Here is a 17,462-nt window from a genome sequence, read left to right on the forward strand (position 1 = left end):
AATTTTTGTTATAACCTATCACGATTTGCGTTTAAAGGTGCATAAAAATAGGTGTTCCCAACTAAGATTTGCATGATCCGTTTCCAGAAATCTGGATACGGATCACGATTTTATCGGATCTGTATCGAGATTTCTGGAAACAGATCAAAAACGTTCAAAAAAATCCAAAACGCCAGAGAAAACGAAAACGTCATTTCCAAAATTATAAAAACGCCAAAAATATGTTTGTGTCATATTCATACCGTTTTGTACCAGAATCTATTTCTGATTCAGCGAACAGCGTTTCAAGGCTTTTCCTAGGCGTTTCCAGCAACTTAGGTTTTGACCAAGGGATCCTCAAGGCCTTGGGCCTAAGGTTTGACCTTTAAACCCTAGTTTCACTTCTGTTTTATTACAGCAATTAAATCAGTAAGAATTAAACCCTAAACTCACATGTTTAATGGTCAAAATCACTTAAAATCGTAAAATCTAAATTTTCATGAGTTTTGGCCACTTGGACATCTTGGATTTGGCCTAAATCTAACTTTTATGCTTCCTAGAATTTACTGCATACTGAAAATTTCAGATCTGAGATTTCTGAAGCGCACACTTAATTAAGGTCAAAAAATCTAAAAAATTTCAGTTGCGGTGAATTTTTGTTATTTTTAGACATATTGGGCATTGTCTTAAGCTTGACTAGCTTGTTGATCTGTCACTGTTTCACTGTTGTAATAAGCATATCAGTTTTGAAATTTTTCTGAATCATACCCTTTAATAGCCCTAAAAATTGATTTTTCCAAGTTTGGTGAATTTTTACTATTTTTAGGCATCTTGGGCATTGATTTTGGTATCATTAGCTTGTTGATCTATCATCTACTTGCTGCTGTAATAAATATTTCAGATCTAAGAAATTTGCTGAAAGCATACCTTAAAGGCCCTAATACAACTGATTTTTCAGTTAACTAAGTTTGTTTGATAATTGGGCATATTTTTTGTGATATTGGGCAGGCATAAGCATTGTTCATTTAGCATTTCCTCACTGCTGTCATAACATTAATGAACAATGAATTTTCTGAAGTGATGCCCCTGATTTGATTATAGGATCTAACACTTGTGTGGCTCGCTCTAAGTTTTACAAAAAAATTCTAGATTTTGCGCTAAGGGCACTCCTTCAATTAAGTTCCATGTCTTTGACCTTGTGGAATCTAGTTGGCGGAAATCATTGGATAATTCATAATTGTTATAATAGCATTTCCTCACTGCTGTCATATGAACAATGAATTTTCTGAAGTGATACCCCTGATTTGATTATTAGGATCTAACACTTGTGTGGCTTGCTCTAAGTTTTACAAAAAAATTCTAGATTTTGCGCTAAGGGCACTCCTTCAATTAAGTTCCAAGTCTTTGACCTCATGGAATCTAATTGGCGGAAATCATTGGATAATTGTTATAATCTTAAGAAGCTTGATATCTTGATTGTTTATCTTAAGCATTTGGCATCTTAAGTTCATTGGTTATTTGGCATCTTGTGGAATATTGTTGAAGTTTATACTTGTATCTTTCAGCATTTATCTTGCTTAAGATTGTATCTTAAATATTGTTAAGTACTCTTGCTTTAAGACAATTTACAATAAGTACTTAAGTAACTTAAACAATCTTAATTCAAGATAATCTCACTCACAATCTCTTGCATAAGCATTCTAGATCTAGCTTACATTAAATCTTACCTCCTAGCATAAGCTAGATTGATAGAAATATAGGGCAACCCATCTCATCTAGCTTGAGGGGCCTGGCAACTCTTCAGTGGTTAACACGGTGACCTTGCAATCGTCAGAGCCACAGTCTCTGCAGCGTCGGAGGCATCAAGTGATAGGATCACAACAAAAGGTATCGTTAATCAAGCCCTCGCATACTTCCTATTCGCCTCCTTCCCACAACCTAACTTGGAGCCCAGCTTCAAAAGAGTTAAGGAAAGGTTACACTTAGACTAGGCATATAATTAAAACTAACCAAGATCATTGCATCTCACATAGTTCTTAGGACTTGCATATCATATAAGTTAGTCAATCATAGTGTCCATCTGGTCATTTGGTTCCAATTTACTATAAGCAAGAATTTGTGACTCCATTAAGGCACTGGTCTCATACTTTAAAATCTAATCTAACTAATAATCTTGCTTAAATTCAACCAAGTGGCTAGGCCACTCATCTGTGTCTCCCAAACAAGTTGGTTTCCAACTTGTTTTCCTTCACCTCATTCCATAGGGACTAACCTCCATAGCCTGATGTTGGGAGACAACTAGAACAGAGTGGGTGGAGATCAAAGTGACAACCCCCATCCTGAGCATTGTCGCGGTGCCTATACAATCCCAACGACAACAACACCCATATGGAAAGGACATATGGATTGAAAGTATTCAATGAGCTGCGCTTGCACTCTTTCTCTAGGAGATGTGCTTGCACTCCCACATTGTATCCATACTAGTTGTATTCTTCAATTCCATTGACCTACATTCATGTTCACTAATTGAACATTAATAAAATATCTTATCTTAAAGAAAATGAGAGAGGATAAAGCCTATTGGAAGGCCCCTATACATGTTAATGACTAGTTTTTTTTTTATATTGAAACAAACAGATCTAAGAACAAACAAGTAATGATTCTAATATCTTGCATATCAATATATATAGAATCAGCCATATGAGATGCATTCAAACATACAAAGAGCATGCCCAAAGTAAGTAGAAGTAGAACCATGAAAGGAAATATGTTAGTTCATTTTTTTCAGAAAGCACAGCTGACATAAGGTTATAGAAATAGCAGTTCTCTTAACACAGTTATTAAACCAGCAATAGCTTATTAGACCAATGATAATAACACCTTCAAAGACCAATCTCGTTATCACTATAGGCACACCTGCAGTATCTTCCACATTTCCATAGTCGGGTTCACCATGTTCGACAGGTGTAAGAGAATAATCCCCAGAATGTATCTGCTGCTTAGTGGGTGGTCGACTATTAAAAGCCAAAGTAATCAATCCATCTTCTGAATATTTTCTCTGATTTGCATCAGGGCTCATTTTCTTCTTGAAATCATAATCACTTTCGCAATTAATGCTATGAGAATTCAATTCAACACTGCAATGATTTTCATTTGGAACGTCTGTAAACTGTGTCCTTGAAGGAAATTTACTGCAAGTCATGGAGGCCCCACTACCACTGGCATATATCAAGCCAGTCTGTAGTCCTGGATATATAGGCTCTTCCTTTCCTTCTGTTTCCTCAGATGCTACCGAATCTCCAGTATTTTTCCTGTGTGTCACTGATTCCTTCGGAATCAGTGTAAATGGACCTGATCCTCTGTTGTACTCTTCTGGTGCCAACTCTTGATGATTATCAGTCATAACATCAACAAATTCAAGGTTTTCACTACACATGTCCTTGCAAATCCCTTTCACAACCTCTTCTTGAATAATGTCAGAGTCAGCTTCTCTGTGCTTCTGTTCATTACAATCCCAGACTTCATCTTGAATCACTTTCCTTGTTTCCATATGTGCTGGTTTTTCTTCATTGCTAATACCCCTTATGAAATCTTGACAATGCTTTTCGACGTGAGTTTCTACAGAATGGCCCATTGTCCCTTGCTTCACCAAAGGGAGGGCCCCATATCTAGAAAAAATTTCATTCGCCACCTTACTTCTATATTTTTCAGGGCATTTTTTAAACTCAAAAGGCTGGATGACGGCACCATTTTCTCGAACCACTGATAAATGGGATTGTTCAGGAGCATGGTCACTGAGATCTTGGTTCATGCTTCCATATTTTTGACATCCCTTCTCTGAAATATTCAAATTCTCCTCACAATTAACAAGAACATCATCCTGGATCTGCCTATCCATAGCCATCTTCTTTGGAGATATAGAACATTTTGATTCAGATATTTCAGGCCTCCTACTACGTTTTTTTCTCCTTAGGTCCCTTAAGGACTGCTCCTTTACTTTAGCTGGATTTTCCAAATTCAGGGAACGATTTTGCTCCCCTAAAACTTTTGAATCCTTTTGAACTCTGCTACTAGTAGCTAAGGGCAATGAACCCCATAATGCCCGTGTTCTAGCCATGTCATCTCCAGAAGATGATGAGGAGACTCCCTTTGAAATATTGTCAGAAGCATTTGAAAAGGCCTTTATATCCTTCCTTCCTTTCTTTTCCTTTGCCACGGATGTAGATTCAGGATTTCCTGCCAGGTCATCCCCGGTACCGTCCAATTGGGGAATCATATCTTCAGGTGAAGAAACAGTATCAGAAAACTCAGAGACAACTTGTCCACTTGAATGATCAACATGCTTTCCTTGCTGTGTACATTGTAATTTTTCAACATCCTGCATTGAATTAAGGATATCCTCACATTCCTTCTGCGATACATCCACATAATCAGAATGAGCTCTCTCCAATACCCTCTCTATGCTGTCAGAACGCCATATCTGAGAAAAAACTAATTCTTCACCTTCTCCCGTTTCAGCATTCAAGTCATCAGCAGCTTGAGAGGATGCCAACCATTTAAGTAGTTCAATTATTTCATTGTCTGAGTCCTGCAAACAAGAAACATATTACCATTGGCAAGTATAAAATTAGACATTTCAAATCATCAAAAACTAAGAGAAAAAGGATGAGACCAACAAATCAGGAGAGAAAGAGACTTCAATACTTTCAACCTAAAAGTTTAACGTGCCATCAACGAAATGATTAAAATTTAAATAAAATAATAATTACTTGTATTTCAAGTAGATTTCAGTTTCTACAGATTAACAAAATCAGATATATATGCTAGCATCATGCATGAAATACAAAGTCTCAGGAGTCTCCAGAGTCATTGGAGGTTTACGGGGAGTAATAGGACATAGGAAATGCTTGAACATGTTGAGATTGCAAAAGGGAATAGATCCATGGGTTACAAGCATGAATTAAGGATCCCAGTGAAAAAATGAAAGTGTGTATCCATTCCGCAGCTTTAACCATTGGAATCACCCTGTTATGCAAGTACAATCAACAGAATGACCACAATATGCAGGTTTGATCGCAAAATGGTCTAAAAACCAGCGAAAAAGAACATTCCAGATGAGGGCCTGCAGCTTTGGGAAACTTATGGAAACAGAACAATGGAAAAACAGAAACAAATGGGAAGGGAAATCCAAGCAAAAATATGGTACCTGCATGTCAAAGCCGTCAAAACATCAATTGGTTGTGTCAACACAGCTGCGAGTTGCTCAAAGCTCTTGGCAAGAAATTGCAGTATTCTGCCAAATCTTGATATATGGATACTGCGAACAACATGGTAAATCAAAAACCCCAGGATTTGTGGCCCTTGCCTCTCATAAAATGACTACCTTTCATTTATCCAGAAATGGAGTAAGTTCCTCACTTAACTCATGAGTATGAAGAAAATCCCGAAGGAGACCAGAATAGCAAAGATCTTGAGAAGCTTTAGTCTTAAGACTCTGGTAACAGTTGATACCAATAGAAAACAATAATGTGAATACTCACACACAAGAAGACAGGAGAGCAAGTTTGCACATATGAGAATATTGGAGATTGTTGCAATTTAGGCATAGGGTACACTCTTAATTGTACCATGTATATATGAAAGTACAAAACTATAGGGGAGATCAAGTTTGACCAAGTCTCCTAAGAATACAATAAGGTATACATCTTTAGGTGGCGGATCAAGAGTGATCAAGGATGCTATGATTTATGTACAAAATGACATAGGAGAAATAAAATAGAAAGTGTAGATTCCAATAATAATACTATTCTAACTAAGCCCACTACGATCTTAGGGACTGTCCCACCAAGTAAAGGACATGACTCTGGCCTAATTGTAGAAGTCCTCACATAACGATGCATTGCCAGCGAGAGTGAACCACATCATTCTATGCCCATCCTCTGAAGTCAAAGCAATGTTAGGAACAAGGACTTGTAATATACCTAGAGAATATTATCCAGTGTTGTGAAAAGCGCGATTAAATCGCGATTTAATGAAAAAATCGGGTCTTTTCCCCGTGCCGATTTAATCGCGATTTTTACACGAAAAAATCGGCTATTTTATTTTTGCCGATTTTTTCGGAAAAATGCGTGATTTTTTCCGAAAAAAACGCGGGGTTGCCGGGCAGCACGATTTATAATGCGTTTTTGAGTTTTTTGTTTGTCATTTGAATAGTGGGCGCACAGGGAAGGAGGAGGTGTTGGAGAGCAGCTAAAGAGGGTTTGTGACCAAATCTAAGTGCTTAGAGGACAAATTCAAGAGGAGACCACCGATTTCTCCATAGAAACGGTATGTTGATTAATTTTTTTTGTTTTCTTTGTTTAAAAACATTGTTTTTCTATGTTTTTCATTGTTTTTGGTTGGGAAACTTCATATGGGCACCATTTTCCTTTTGTTTTCATTGTTTTTAAAGAAATTTTTGTATTTTTTCATTGATTTGGGATGGGTAACTTGGTATGACTATGGGAACCAACTTTTTTTTTTTCATTTTTTTAAACATTGTTTATGTTTTTGCATTGTTTTTGGCATTTGCCATTTGGTTGGGTAACTTGGGTTTGGAACTTTGGATTCTGGAAATTTGTAACTTGTAATTTTGTAAATGCTTAATTGTAATCCTAAATTCCTATTTCCTAATCCTTATTTTCCCATAGGTTTGCAAATTCAAAGTTCAAAAACAAACATGCCAAGGAAATTGGATCCTTTCTGGGAATATGGTGAACCTAAAGCTCCGAATGATAGACAAAACTTGAATTGCAAGTTGTGTGGAAAGGAGATACGCGGGGGGGTGTACAGGTTAAAGTTTCACCTTGCACAAATCCCTGGACATGATGTGGGGCCCTGTACAAATCCAAATCCTGAACTTATCCAAAGAGCCATGAGAGCATTGGAAGAATTAGAGCACACTAGAGAGGCCAAAGAAGAACTCAAAAGGAAACTAAAAAGGTCAGCTGAAGGAAGTGGGCCAAGTGGCACTGGTTCTACTGCAGCATCAGTCAATCCGGTAGCTGCATCATCATTTTTTGTTCCTCGAACCACACCTGGTTCACAACCATCTATCAGTTCAATGCTAAAAAGAACTGATAAAGAACAAGATGACAGATTGATGGCAAAATTTCTCCTCTGGAGTGATATTCCTTTCAGCATTGTAAAGAATAATCCATTTTTCCAACCTACTGTTGATGCTATTGCCAGTGTTGGCCCGAGGTACAAAATCCCTTCTTATCATGATTTCAGAGGCCAGATTCTTCAAAATGAAAAGCGTGACTGCACCCAAAGATTGGAGGATATTAGGGCATCATGGGCACAAACAGGATGCACTCTTATGTCAGATGGTTGGACTGACCAAAAGGGGAGAACCCTTATAAACTTCTTGGTTAGTTGTCCCAAGGGGACTATGTTTATCAGATCTGTTGATGCATCTCATCAAATCAAAGATGCAAGAACTTTATGTGATTTGCTGGATGTGTTTATTTTGAAGGTGGGTGAACAACATGTTGTCCAAGTCATAACGGGCAATGCTGCAAATTATGTTGCTACTGGTAGAATGCTTATGGACAGGCATCCTACTTTATTTTGGACACCTTGTGCTGCCCATTGTATTGATTTGATGTTAGAGGACATAGGGAAAATTCCCTTTGTCAAAGATATTGTTGACTCATCAAAAAGCATCACAAAATTTATATATAATCATACATCTGTGCTTAGCTTGATGAGAAGATTCACCAACAACAAAGAGTTGGTGCGCCCTGCCATTACACGGTTTGCCACAAGTTTCATATCTCTTCAATCCCTCTTGAATTCTATGTGGGATGTGAAGAGAATGTTTCTTTAAAAGAGTGGCATGCATTGTCAGTGATCTGCAAACCAGAAGGAGAGGCCGTATGCAGACTAGTTTCATACCAGGAAGACTTCTGGGCGGGAGTGCAGGAGGCGTGCGCCATTACTGAACCTTTGGTAAAGGTTCTTCGGTTGGTTGATGGTGAGAAGCCCGCAATGGGCTATTTGTATGAAGCCATGGACAGGGCCAAAGAAGCGATTCGGGCCTACTATGATGATAAGGGAGATGATGGGTTTCAGAAACAACTCCTTCTATGGGGAGTGATTGATGAGTGATGGAACAACACATTCCATCATCCCATTCATGCTGTTGGGCTTTTCCTGAACCCTGCATTTTCTTATGCATGTGGGTTTGATTTTGATGCTGAGATCATGGATGGATTCTTATCCTGTGTCCAGAAGATGGTGCGATCTCCAGAACAACGTATAGAGATCTCTAAACAAATTGAGACATATAAGATGGCAGGTGGCACATTTGGCTTTGAGATGGCTATCACTGATAGGATGATTAAAATGTCAGGTATTTTTTAGTTTGTAACTTTGTTTCAAATTTCATTGTCTCTTCAAATTCCATTTTTTTCTTATGTTTATTTAAAATTTTATTTGTAATTTTGTTGTAGAATGGTGGAAAATGTATGGTGGCAGGGTACCCCTTCTGCAAACGCTTGCCATTCGCATCCTCAGCCAAACATGCAGCTCCTCAGGATGTGAGCGCCACTGGACTGTATTTGAAAAAATACACAACAAGAAGTGCAACAGGTTAACACTTAAACATTTAAAATATTGCAAATTTCCAAATAAATTTTTGAATTCATTAAACAATATTTTTTTATAATATTAATTATTAATTATTATTTCATGATCTTTGTACAGGTTGGAGTCCCAGCGACTTAATGACATGGTCTACGTCTACTACAATCTTTGATTGTGGGTGAGGCAACTTGAGAGGACACCTGATGTGGATGCCATCTCATTGGATGGGATTGACACCACTGCTGCATGGAGGGTTGAGGCCAAGAGGCCTCTCATGGATTCTACTGATGATTGGTTAGTGCAGGATGTAGTGGAGGGGGAGCAGGAGCAGGAGCAGGAGGAGGAGCAGGTGGAGGAAGAGGAGGAGCAGGAGCAGGAGGAGGAACAGGAGGAGGAGGTGACACCACCTACCCGGGCTACCACTGCCACCAGTAAAGGACGTGGTCTACCTCTTGTAGCTCCTACTTCTAGTTCTTCAGCTTCTAGAGCATATCAAACTCCACTGCCATTTCCACCAGCACAGGCACCAACATCTACATCTAGAGGGAAAGGGAAAGCTGTGGCATTTTCTCGCAAGAGGGGCAGAGGAAATCAATAGGATTAGACTTTCATTTTATTGTATATGACATTATGACATGATGAGATACATTATCATATTTTTTGTTGATATTTTGAGGCTGAGTTGGGACTCAGGAGTCAGGACTTACTATTCAGAACATGATTCAATGTTATGTGTGATTTTAGCGCTAGAAATAATATTAAACATCTTATATATTAGTTTTTTTTATCATATTTATGTGTCAATGTATTTATTTTATGTTGTAGATGGTTTAGATATTAAAAAAAATGAAAAAAAATGAAAAAAATGAATATTTTTGTACCAAACGATTTTTTCCCGCTTTTTTCCCGATTTTTTCTGATTCGTTCCCCGCGCCGATTTAATCCCGCTCGCGCTTTTCACAACATTGATATTATCACATTATGTAATATTGGAATATTAATAGACAAGTAAGCATTAGGATATAATGTCCGTTTAATGAATATTGTAATCATGAGAAATCATCCTTTCTACCAGAAGGCATGATTTATCACAATTCTATGCCCATCCTCTGAAGTCAAAGCAATTTTAGGAACAAGGACTTGTAATAGAGAATATTATCACATTATGTAATACTGGAATATTAATAGGCAAGTAAGCATAAGGATATAATGTCCGTTTAATGAATATTGTAATCATGATAAGTCATCCTTTCTACCAGAAGGCATGATTTATCACACGTGTGTATTTAATATTTATGTACAAGCATCATTCATTTACAATATCAAATATCTATTTTGTGTGTTGTATCCATTCATTCTATGCTTCAAGTGTGAATATTTTATTAAGGTCACAACCTAAGAAGCAGGATAAGCCCCACTAGGCCCTTTATCCAACATCAACCCTGGTCGTGTCTCAACATGTCCGACACCATGGCCTGAACATAATGGCAGTCACTAAAGATTCAACAGTCAACAAATGCATTCTAGAGTAGTGTGGTCATAATTCTTTTGGTTCTAATCATAAGGAAATTTGGAGATGAGAATATTATTCTACATTTTATATGATAATGAAGGTTTCTCTTCTTAAAGATGATAATTGACTCCTACTACTATCATTCCTTAAAGGGTAATTTCAATTTAGGAGAGCTTGGCCATATCTATAAAGCATTTTGCATAGCATAGCGGTTAATGCCTCAAACTTCCCTTTTGCCAAGGGCTTGGTCAGAATATCATCTACCTACTAATCCATGGGAATATGTTGGAGCTTCACTGTTATTTTTATCTTGTCTTATATGAAGTGATCTCTGCTCTCAATTAAACTAAGTGCCATGAACACTACTTCTTGTTGAACCAAGATAACATCATTGATCCTGAGCTAAAACAACAAACTGAGGTGCTCTTTCTGTCTACTACATTGCTTGCCATTTCACCACCTCCAACATATCTCAAACCATACTCCATTGTGTCTCATAAATGACCGGGCATGTGTTTTGATGATACCCAATGCTCTTGCCTTGGCTCCACCATGTAGTGAATCAAAGTGTTCACTACAAGACAAACATGGCACTCCTTCCCACCAACTTCAAAGCCTTGAGGCTGCTCTATGTACAAGCGGGTGTGTTTTTGGAAGCTAAGCGTCGGAAGCATCATTTTCCAAAAATCCTCGAAAGCAAAGAGTGTGTGTGTGTGTGTGTGTATCATTGCATTTATATTCAAAAAAACATCTAGAGTGCAAAATTAGTTGCAAAATATATCAAAGCATGCATATTGTACACAAATCTTGATAGAAATGTCATACATGGTACATTAATGATTAATTATTCAACCATCAACCATCTAGAACCTAGATTCCTCTCCTCTTGTCTAGCCTCTGCCTCTACTTCAATTCTATAAGGATATCAATCAACATTGCCCAATGTTGATCAAACTATCTAATCAAAGCCTTATAATATGGTAGAAAAAATCTTAACATGTCTGATCAATGATCCTGACTTGAGTAAGGGTACATTTTTGCTACGACCGTGACAAAGGAGCTCAATAATCAACACCACCAACACGGAGGTACATATAGGGCTTGGTGCTCTTAAGTAAATACCAATCGCATACCCTCATACATGATATAATCTAATGAAATGCCACAATCCTATTGATCCTAAAATCCTAAAAATTGTTAAGTCTGTTGAATTTTGAATGGGATATGAAATTCTATTTTCTCCATATGAAGACCGATGATGTTGAAACCACTCTCAACACCCTGAGTCATTTCATGGTAATGTTAAAAATTGTAAAAGGATGAAAATGAAAGATAAAGGAGAATGTCACTTTTACTTTAAGAATTTAACATTACCATTAGGGAGAATCCAGGAAGCATCTAGGGAGCATCAAGGGAGCACCATGGGAGTGTTCTGGAAACATGGTTCCTTACATAGCAGTTCAAAAATTCCAAAAAAAAACCTTGGAACCGTGCATAGGAGGAGATGAGATGATATGAGATACATATATAGTAGGAGCAACAAATTTTGGTCATAAAGGAGTAATACGCATGCCTTGAGGAAGAATAACATGTATTAATTTTAGGCAACAATGGTATGTTCTATGCTTTAGAGCAATTTTACTTCAATTTCTTTATTAGCCCAGTGTCAATATTCAGATTAGCAATCACATCAACATGATAGTAAAATGGAGATAGAACATAAACATAAACAATAGAAGACAAGCCAAGACAATAGGACACAAGATGTGGCACCAGCCAAGGACAAACCCCAATGTGGGGAAACCCTTGATCAAATCTTCTTTTAGTCTTCAATAGTTCAGCAGAGAGAGATAGTACATTTATAAATCTGATAATATATGACAGCAACAGAAAAGCCCTAACCAGAAAAGTCAACGCTAGTCAAACATGGCAGAATTCTAAAGAGCTCAGTCAAACCCAATCAACTTTGGCCTCCAACAGCAAGCTCAATTAGCCCAAAACAGTCCGAAAAAGTCCAGTCAAAAGTTGGTCAACAAAAGTCAAACGGCGGCCAAACCTAGGGCAGTCAACATTGGTCAAATGAGAGGTCAAATCACCTCGATTTTAGTGCCCATACCTCGACCTGCCAAGGAGAAGATACCTCACCCAATCCACAGTCAAAACAGGCCAACGTTAGAGGTCAATGCAGTCAAACAGTAGTCCTGCAATTTGGTCAACCCAGTCAAATAGTCAAAGAGATCCTCCTTCCTTCACACGTGTGAGAGACAGCTACTCATATTTGAGTACCCAATCAAGTGAGGAGAGAGAGATGAGTGAAGATGAGATGATGATAAAATGACTTGAGGTCTCCTCCTTTTATATGAACGTTGAGGATGAACTAGGGGTTTGAATACCTATTTTGCTTGTTGGCCGACCTTGACAATTTGACCATAATCAAAATAAATTCATTTGTACATGTCAGAATCGGATGATCTTTACATCAATCCTATACCTCTCGGAGAGAATTTGACCATAATCAAAATAAATTCATAACTTCATTTGTACGTGTCAGAATCGGATGATCTTTAGATCAATCCTATACCTCTCGGAGAGCGGAATCCAAGAAAAATATCAGTTGTCATAAATAAGATGATTCATGTGGAGTTTGGCCCTAGTTGCCAATTTTAACAATATGCCATTTAGGGAGTGTAACTCAAGCCATTAAGTAGAGAAAGGCATGCCTTAGTAACTTATGCCATTAAGAAGAGATATGTATGTCTTAGCAACTTATGCCACTAAGGAGAGATATGCACGCCTTAGTAACTAATGCCATTAAGAGAGGAACGCATGCCTTAGTTAAGGAGAGTGTAACATATGCATTAACGAGAGCGTAAGAGGAATCTTTTATGACATACCTTTAACGAGTGTAAGAAGAATCATTAAGAGAGAGAGAGAGAGTTACGAAGTGCCATGTGAGTCATCAAGGAGAGAGGTCAGAAGTGATTGAGTGTCATGAAGGAAAGGGGACTTGAAATTCCTTTTAATAATATCATAGTATCATAAAGGATAATACTAATAATAATAATAATTGATGATTAAGTCGAAGTTTAACTATTAAGATTGATTAATGATAATTTAAGTGATTTTCCAACATCTATACATGATTCCCAAATGATGCAAGGTGATTTAATATTTTTGAAAAGTCATGCTTAAGATGATAGCATGACTTTCTATTTTTTTAAGTCACCCCAGAATTGTTAGAAACGAAATTTTATTTAAGGAAATCCATCCCAGAGCTGCCAATTTTCAACACTCCCTCTCAACTAAAGAGGAATTTCTTTTCGTAACAAAGATCTTTGTTTTCTTTGCTCATCTCTGATCATCTCCACTCTAGAAAAATGATTTCACAATCTAATGAAGAAGAATCATCATAGGGGACATTAGTCTATCACCTTATATCCATTGATCTTCCCACCTTGACACAGACTTAGGGAGATTACCACTTGTTAACACATGACAACGATCACACACAAACAAGCTTCACCACAAGAGTCAAGTGGTAGAACACCTGCATCCACAGACTTTGGGGGGATTACCACTTGTCAAGACATGACAAGGATCTTGCATAAACAAGTCTCATCTCTACTTGGGGGGATTACCACTTACAAGTATCACACACAACAAGCCTCATCTCTGCTTGGGGGATTACGACTAGACAAAAATCGAACACAACCAAGCCTTACCACAAGAGTCAAGTGGTAGAACACTTGCATCCACAAACTTTGGGGGGATTACCACTTGACAAGGATCACCCACAACCAAGCCTCATCTCTTCTTGGGGGAATTACGACTGGACAAAAATCACACACGACCAAGCCTTACCACACCCATTGGCCAGATGGGTGGCAATCTCAACAAGCCTAGCTTGTGGGTAGGATGCATGTTGGGGTATACTCTTGGCAGGTCTCAAACTTGAAGGTAAGGGGGATTACCACTTGTCAACACATGACAAGGATCGCACAACCTATAGTCAAGAGTTCCCTCAACCCCACAAGCTTTCTTGTTAATTTTAGGCAACAATGGTATGTTCTATGCTTTAGAGCAATTTTACTTCAATTTCTTTATTAGCCCTATATCAATATTCAGATTAGCAATCACATCAACATGATAGTAAAATGGATATAAAACATAAACATAAACAGTAGAAGACAAGCCAAGACAAGAGGACATAAGATGTGGCACCAACCTAGGATAGACCCTAATGTGGGGAAACCCTTGATCAAATCTTCTTTTAGTCTTCAATAGTTCAACAGAGAGAGATAGTACAATTTACAAATCTAATCATTATAACAACAACAAAACAGCCCTAACCGGAAAAGTCAACACTGGTCAACAGGGCAGATTTGACCCTAAGTAAATCGGTCAACTTCAATCAACTCCACCCTCCAAACAGCAAGATAAAACAGCGCTCAAAACAGTCAAAGTCTAGTCAAATGGCCCACCTGCAGTTAGCCCTAACTGTAATCAATGCAAGTCAACAATGAACGTTTAGCCTCAATTTCTGTGCCCATAAATGCGGCCTACACAAACAGAGATAGCCCTCACAAAAACACAATCAAAGGAGGTCAACGCACGCTGGTCAATGTTTAGTCAAACTATCCAAAAATTCGATCTCCTCAAATTTCAACCTCCTGAAATTTCGCTCTCCTGAAATTTCGTCTTTGTAAAATTTCGCTTTCCTGAAATTTCAGACATGTGGAGAGAGAGAGACCCTGAAATCCATACCCAATCAATGAGGAGAGAGAGAGAGAGAGAGAAGTTTGAAGATGAGTGTGTCCAAATGAGGCTAAGTCACCTTCTATTTATATGCAACGTTGAGGATGAATAGACGTGACTACTGGGCTTCTAAGCCTACATAAGTTTGTTGGCCGACCTTGACAATTTGACCATAATCAAAATAAATTCATAACTTCATTTGTACATGTCAAAATCGGATGATCTTTAGATCAATCCTACACCTCTCAGAGAGAGGAATCCAAGAAAAATATCAGATGTCATACATAAGATGACCCATGTGGAGTTTGGCCCTAGTTGCCAATTTTAACACTCCCTCTCAGCTAGGGAGAACTCCATCTGCTAATTTATCTGGCAATCTGTACTATCTCTACCATCAATGCACTACTCTACTGAACTATGAAGAAGAAGAAGTAATCGAGAATGTATCATACCATTCTCTACTGACCCGAAATCAGTGCCAATCAAAAGAGAGTGTCTCATACCACTCTTATTGACCTGAAGTCAGTTCCAATCAAAAGAGAGTGTCTCATACCACTCTTACTGACCCGAAGTCAGTTCCAATTGATCCTAGATCAATATCGGTCATCCTAGCATAGGGAGTACGGTAGTACACGATGCGTCCATCGATAGTACTATGGTCCCTATCCTCATTTCCCTACTCATTGGCCAGATGAGAGGTACTTCCCATGAGTCCCAGACTGCATGGGTAGGATGTCTCAGCAGGAGAAGGATGAACCACTCATCCTGCCTACATGTCGCCAAGGGGTATCGTAGGGGAAGGCTGAACCACTCACCCTATGGTTTCTCATCGCTCCAAGAAGTACCCCAAGCCCCTCGGAGCTCCTAGAGCTCAATGTCCATCTCATACAGGACCCTCATAAGAGGGTCTCTACACGACTCCAAGTCGTTCTCGAAAGGCCAAGAACTTGACCTTCCCCAAGGGCTTTTTCAGAATATCAGCAATCTGCTCATCAGTCCCAATTTGATGAAGCCTTATTCCTCCTCGATGTACCATATCTCGGATAAAGTGGTACCTGATATCTATATGCTTGGATCAATCATGAAACACAGGATTATCTGATAATCGGATCCCACTCTGGTAGTCACAGAAGATTACGGTGGTCTCCAACACATGTCCAAACAGCTCACTGAAGAGCTTCCTCAACCAAACAGCTTCACAGGAGGCCATACTAGCATCTATGTATTCTGCCTCGATGGAGCTCAAGGCAACCGATTTCGACTTCCTACTCATCTAGGATATTGAAGTAGAACCCAAGGAAAAACAGCATCCAAAAGTACTCTCGCGATCCACCACACTACCAACCTAATCAGCATCAGAATAACCAAGCAGCCTCACAACTCCAGTAGTGTATCTCAATCCATGAGTGATTGTGCCCTGAAGATATCTCGGAAGATTCTTGGCACCAATCCAGTGTATATGATGAGGCTCAACCATATATTGGCTCAATGTGTTAACTACAAAACATATGTCCGAACGAGAGTTCACCAAGAACATCAGTGCTCCTATGAGTTGATGTTACTCAGAAGCATTTCCCAATTCAAGTCCAGCAGCACTACCACATAACTTCTTAAAGTTAAGTTCCATTGGAGTAGTCACAAGCTTGCAGTCTACCATCCCAAATCTTTCCAATATCTTCACAACATATTTTCCTTGAGAGAGGAAAATTTCGCCTGGCTTTTGCTAGACCTCCAGCCCTAGGAAATAGTGCATCCGTCCTAGGTCCTTCATCTCAAATGAGAGGGTCTACACTTCCATCAGCTCCATGCTTGATTTTGTAGAGCCACTTAGATGTGACAACCGATTTGTCCTGAGGTCTAGGGACCACATCCGAGACATCATTCTTCATAATTGACTCGTATTCTTCATTCATAGCATCCTTCCATACTTGATGCTTCATGGCTTCTTCGAATGATGAAGGCTCATTTTGAATGATAGTGCTCATGGCAGTCAAATATCCTTGATACCTATTCAGCTTCTTGCTTTCACGCAAAGTCCCCCTTGGTGCAATGTGTCTCTTGGCATCTTCAAGTCTCCCTAAGCCATGAGGTTCTCCTTTTGGAGGAGGAGGGCTCATGAGGAGGAGAATCAATAGGATCCATAGGTTCATCAACATCAGGCATCGTTTCGTCTTCTTTTGCACCCTGATTTCTAGTGCCAACTTCTTTGTCCTTCCTTAGGATAAGAAGGTTGTTGATCTTCCCAAGGGCCATATCTTCGTCAAAGGTGACATCATGACTTATCTCAACTTCCTTTTGACTAGCTACATAAATTCTATATCCCTTAGAATTTTCACTATAGCCCACAAAGATTCATTTCTTCCCAAATGCACCAAATTTGCTTCTTTTCTCTTTCACCGCATGAAAATATACGAGACTTCCAAATATTCTAAAATGAGAGACATCAAGTTTCTTATCTTCGGGAGTCTTGGAGTCCAATGCTTGATGAGGGCATCGGTTTTGAACATACACAGCGGTATTTGCAGCTTCAGCCAATAGGAACTTCGAAAGGCCTTAATCATGAAGCATGGCACAAACTGCTTCTACA

The 17,462-nt window shown here is 38.7% G+C and overlaps 1 protein-coding gene across 2 annotated transcripts in view; it reads right to left on the bottom strand.

The window, feature by feature from the left end:
* REV3 (recovery protein 3) overlaps window positions 1–17,462 on the bottom strand; it is a 410,344-nt gene that overhangs the window by 250,097 nt on the left and 142,785 nt on the right. For both annotated transcript variants that reach the window (XM_089402764.1, XM_089402765.1), the window contains exon 11: window positions 2,896–4,567. In XM_089402764.1, the coding sequence (XP_089258890.1) occupies window positions 2,896–4,567 (1,672 nt within the window). The remainder of the gene's footprint in view (window positions 1–2,895; window positions 4,568–17,462) is intronic.

The sequence above is a fragment of the Pinus tabuliformis genome, chromosome 2_1 (genome assembly GCF_031772625.1).
Source record: "Pinus tabuliformis cultivar Carrire ecotype Pingquan chromosome 2_1, CPIR1, whole genome shotgun sequence".
Classification (NCBI taxonomy): Eukaryota; Viridiplantae; Streptophyta; class Pinopsida; order Pinales; family Pinaceae; genus Pinus; species Pinus tabuliformis.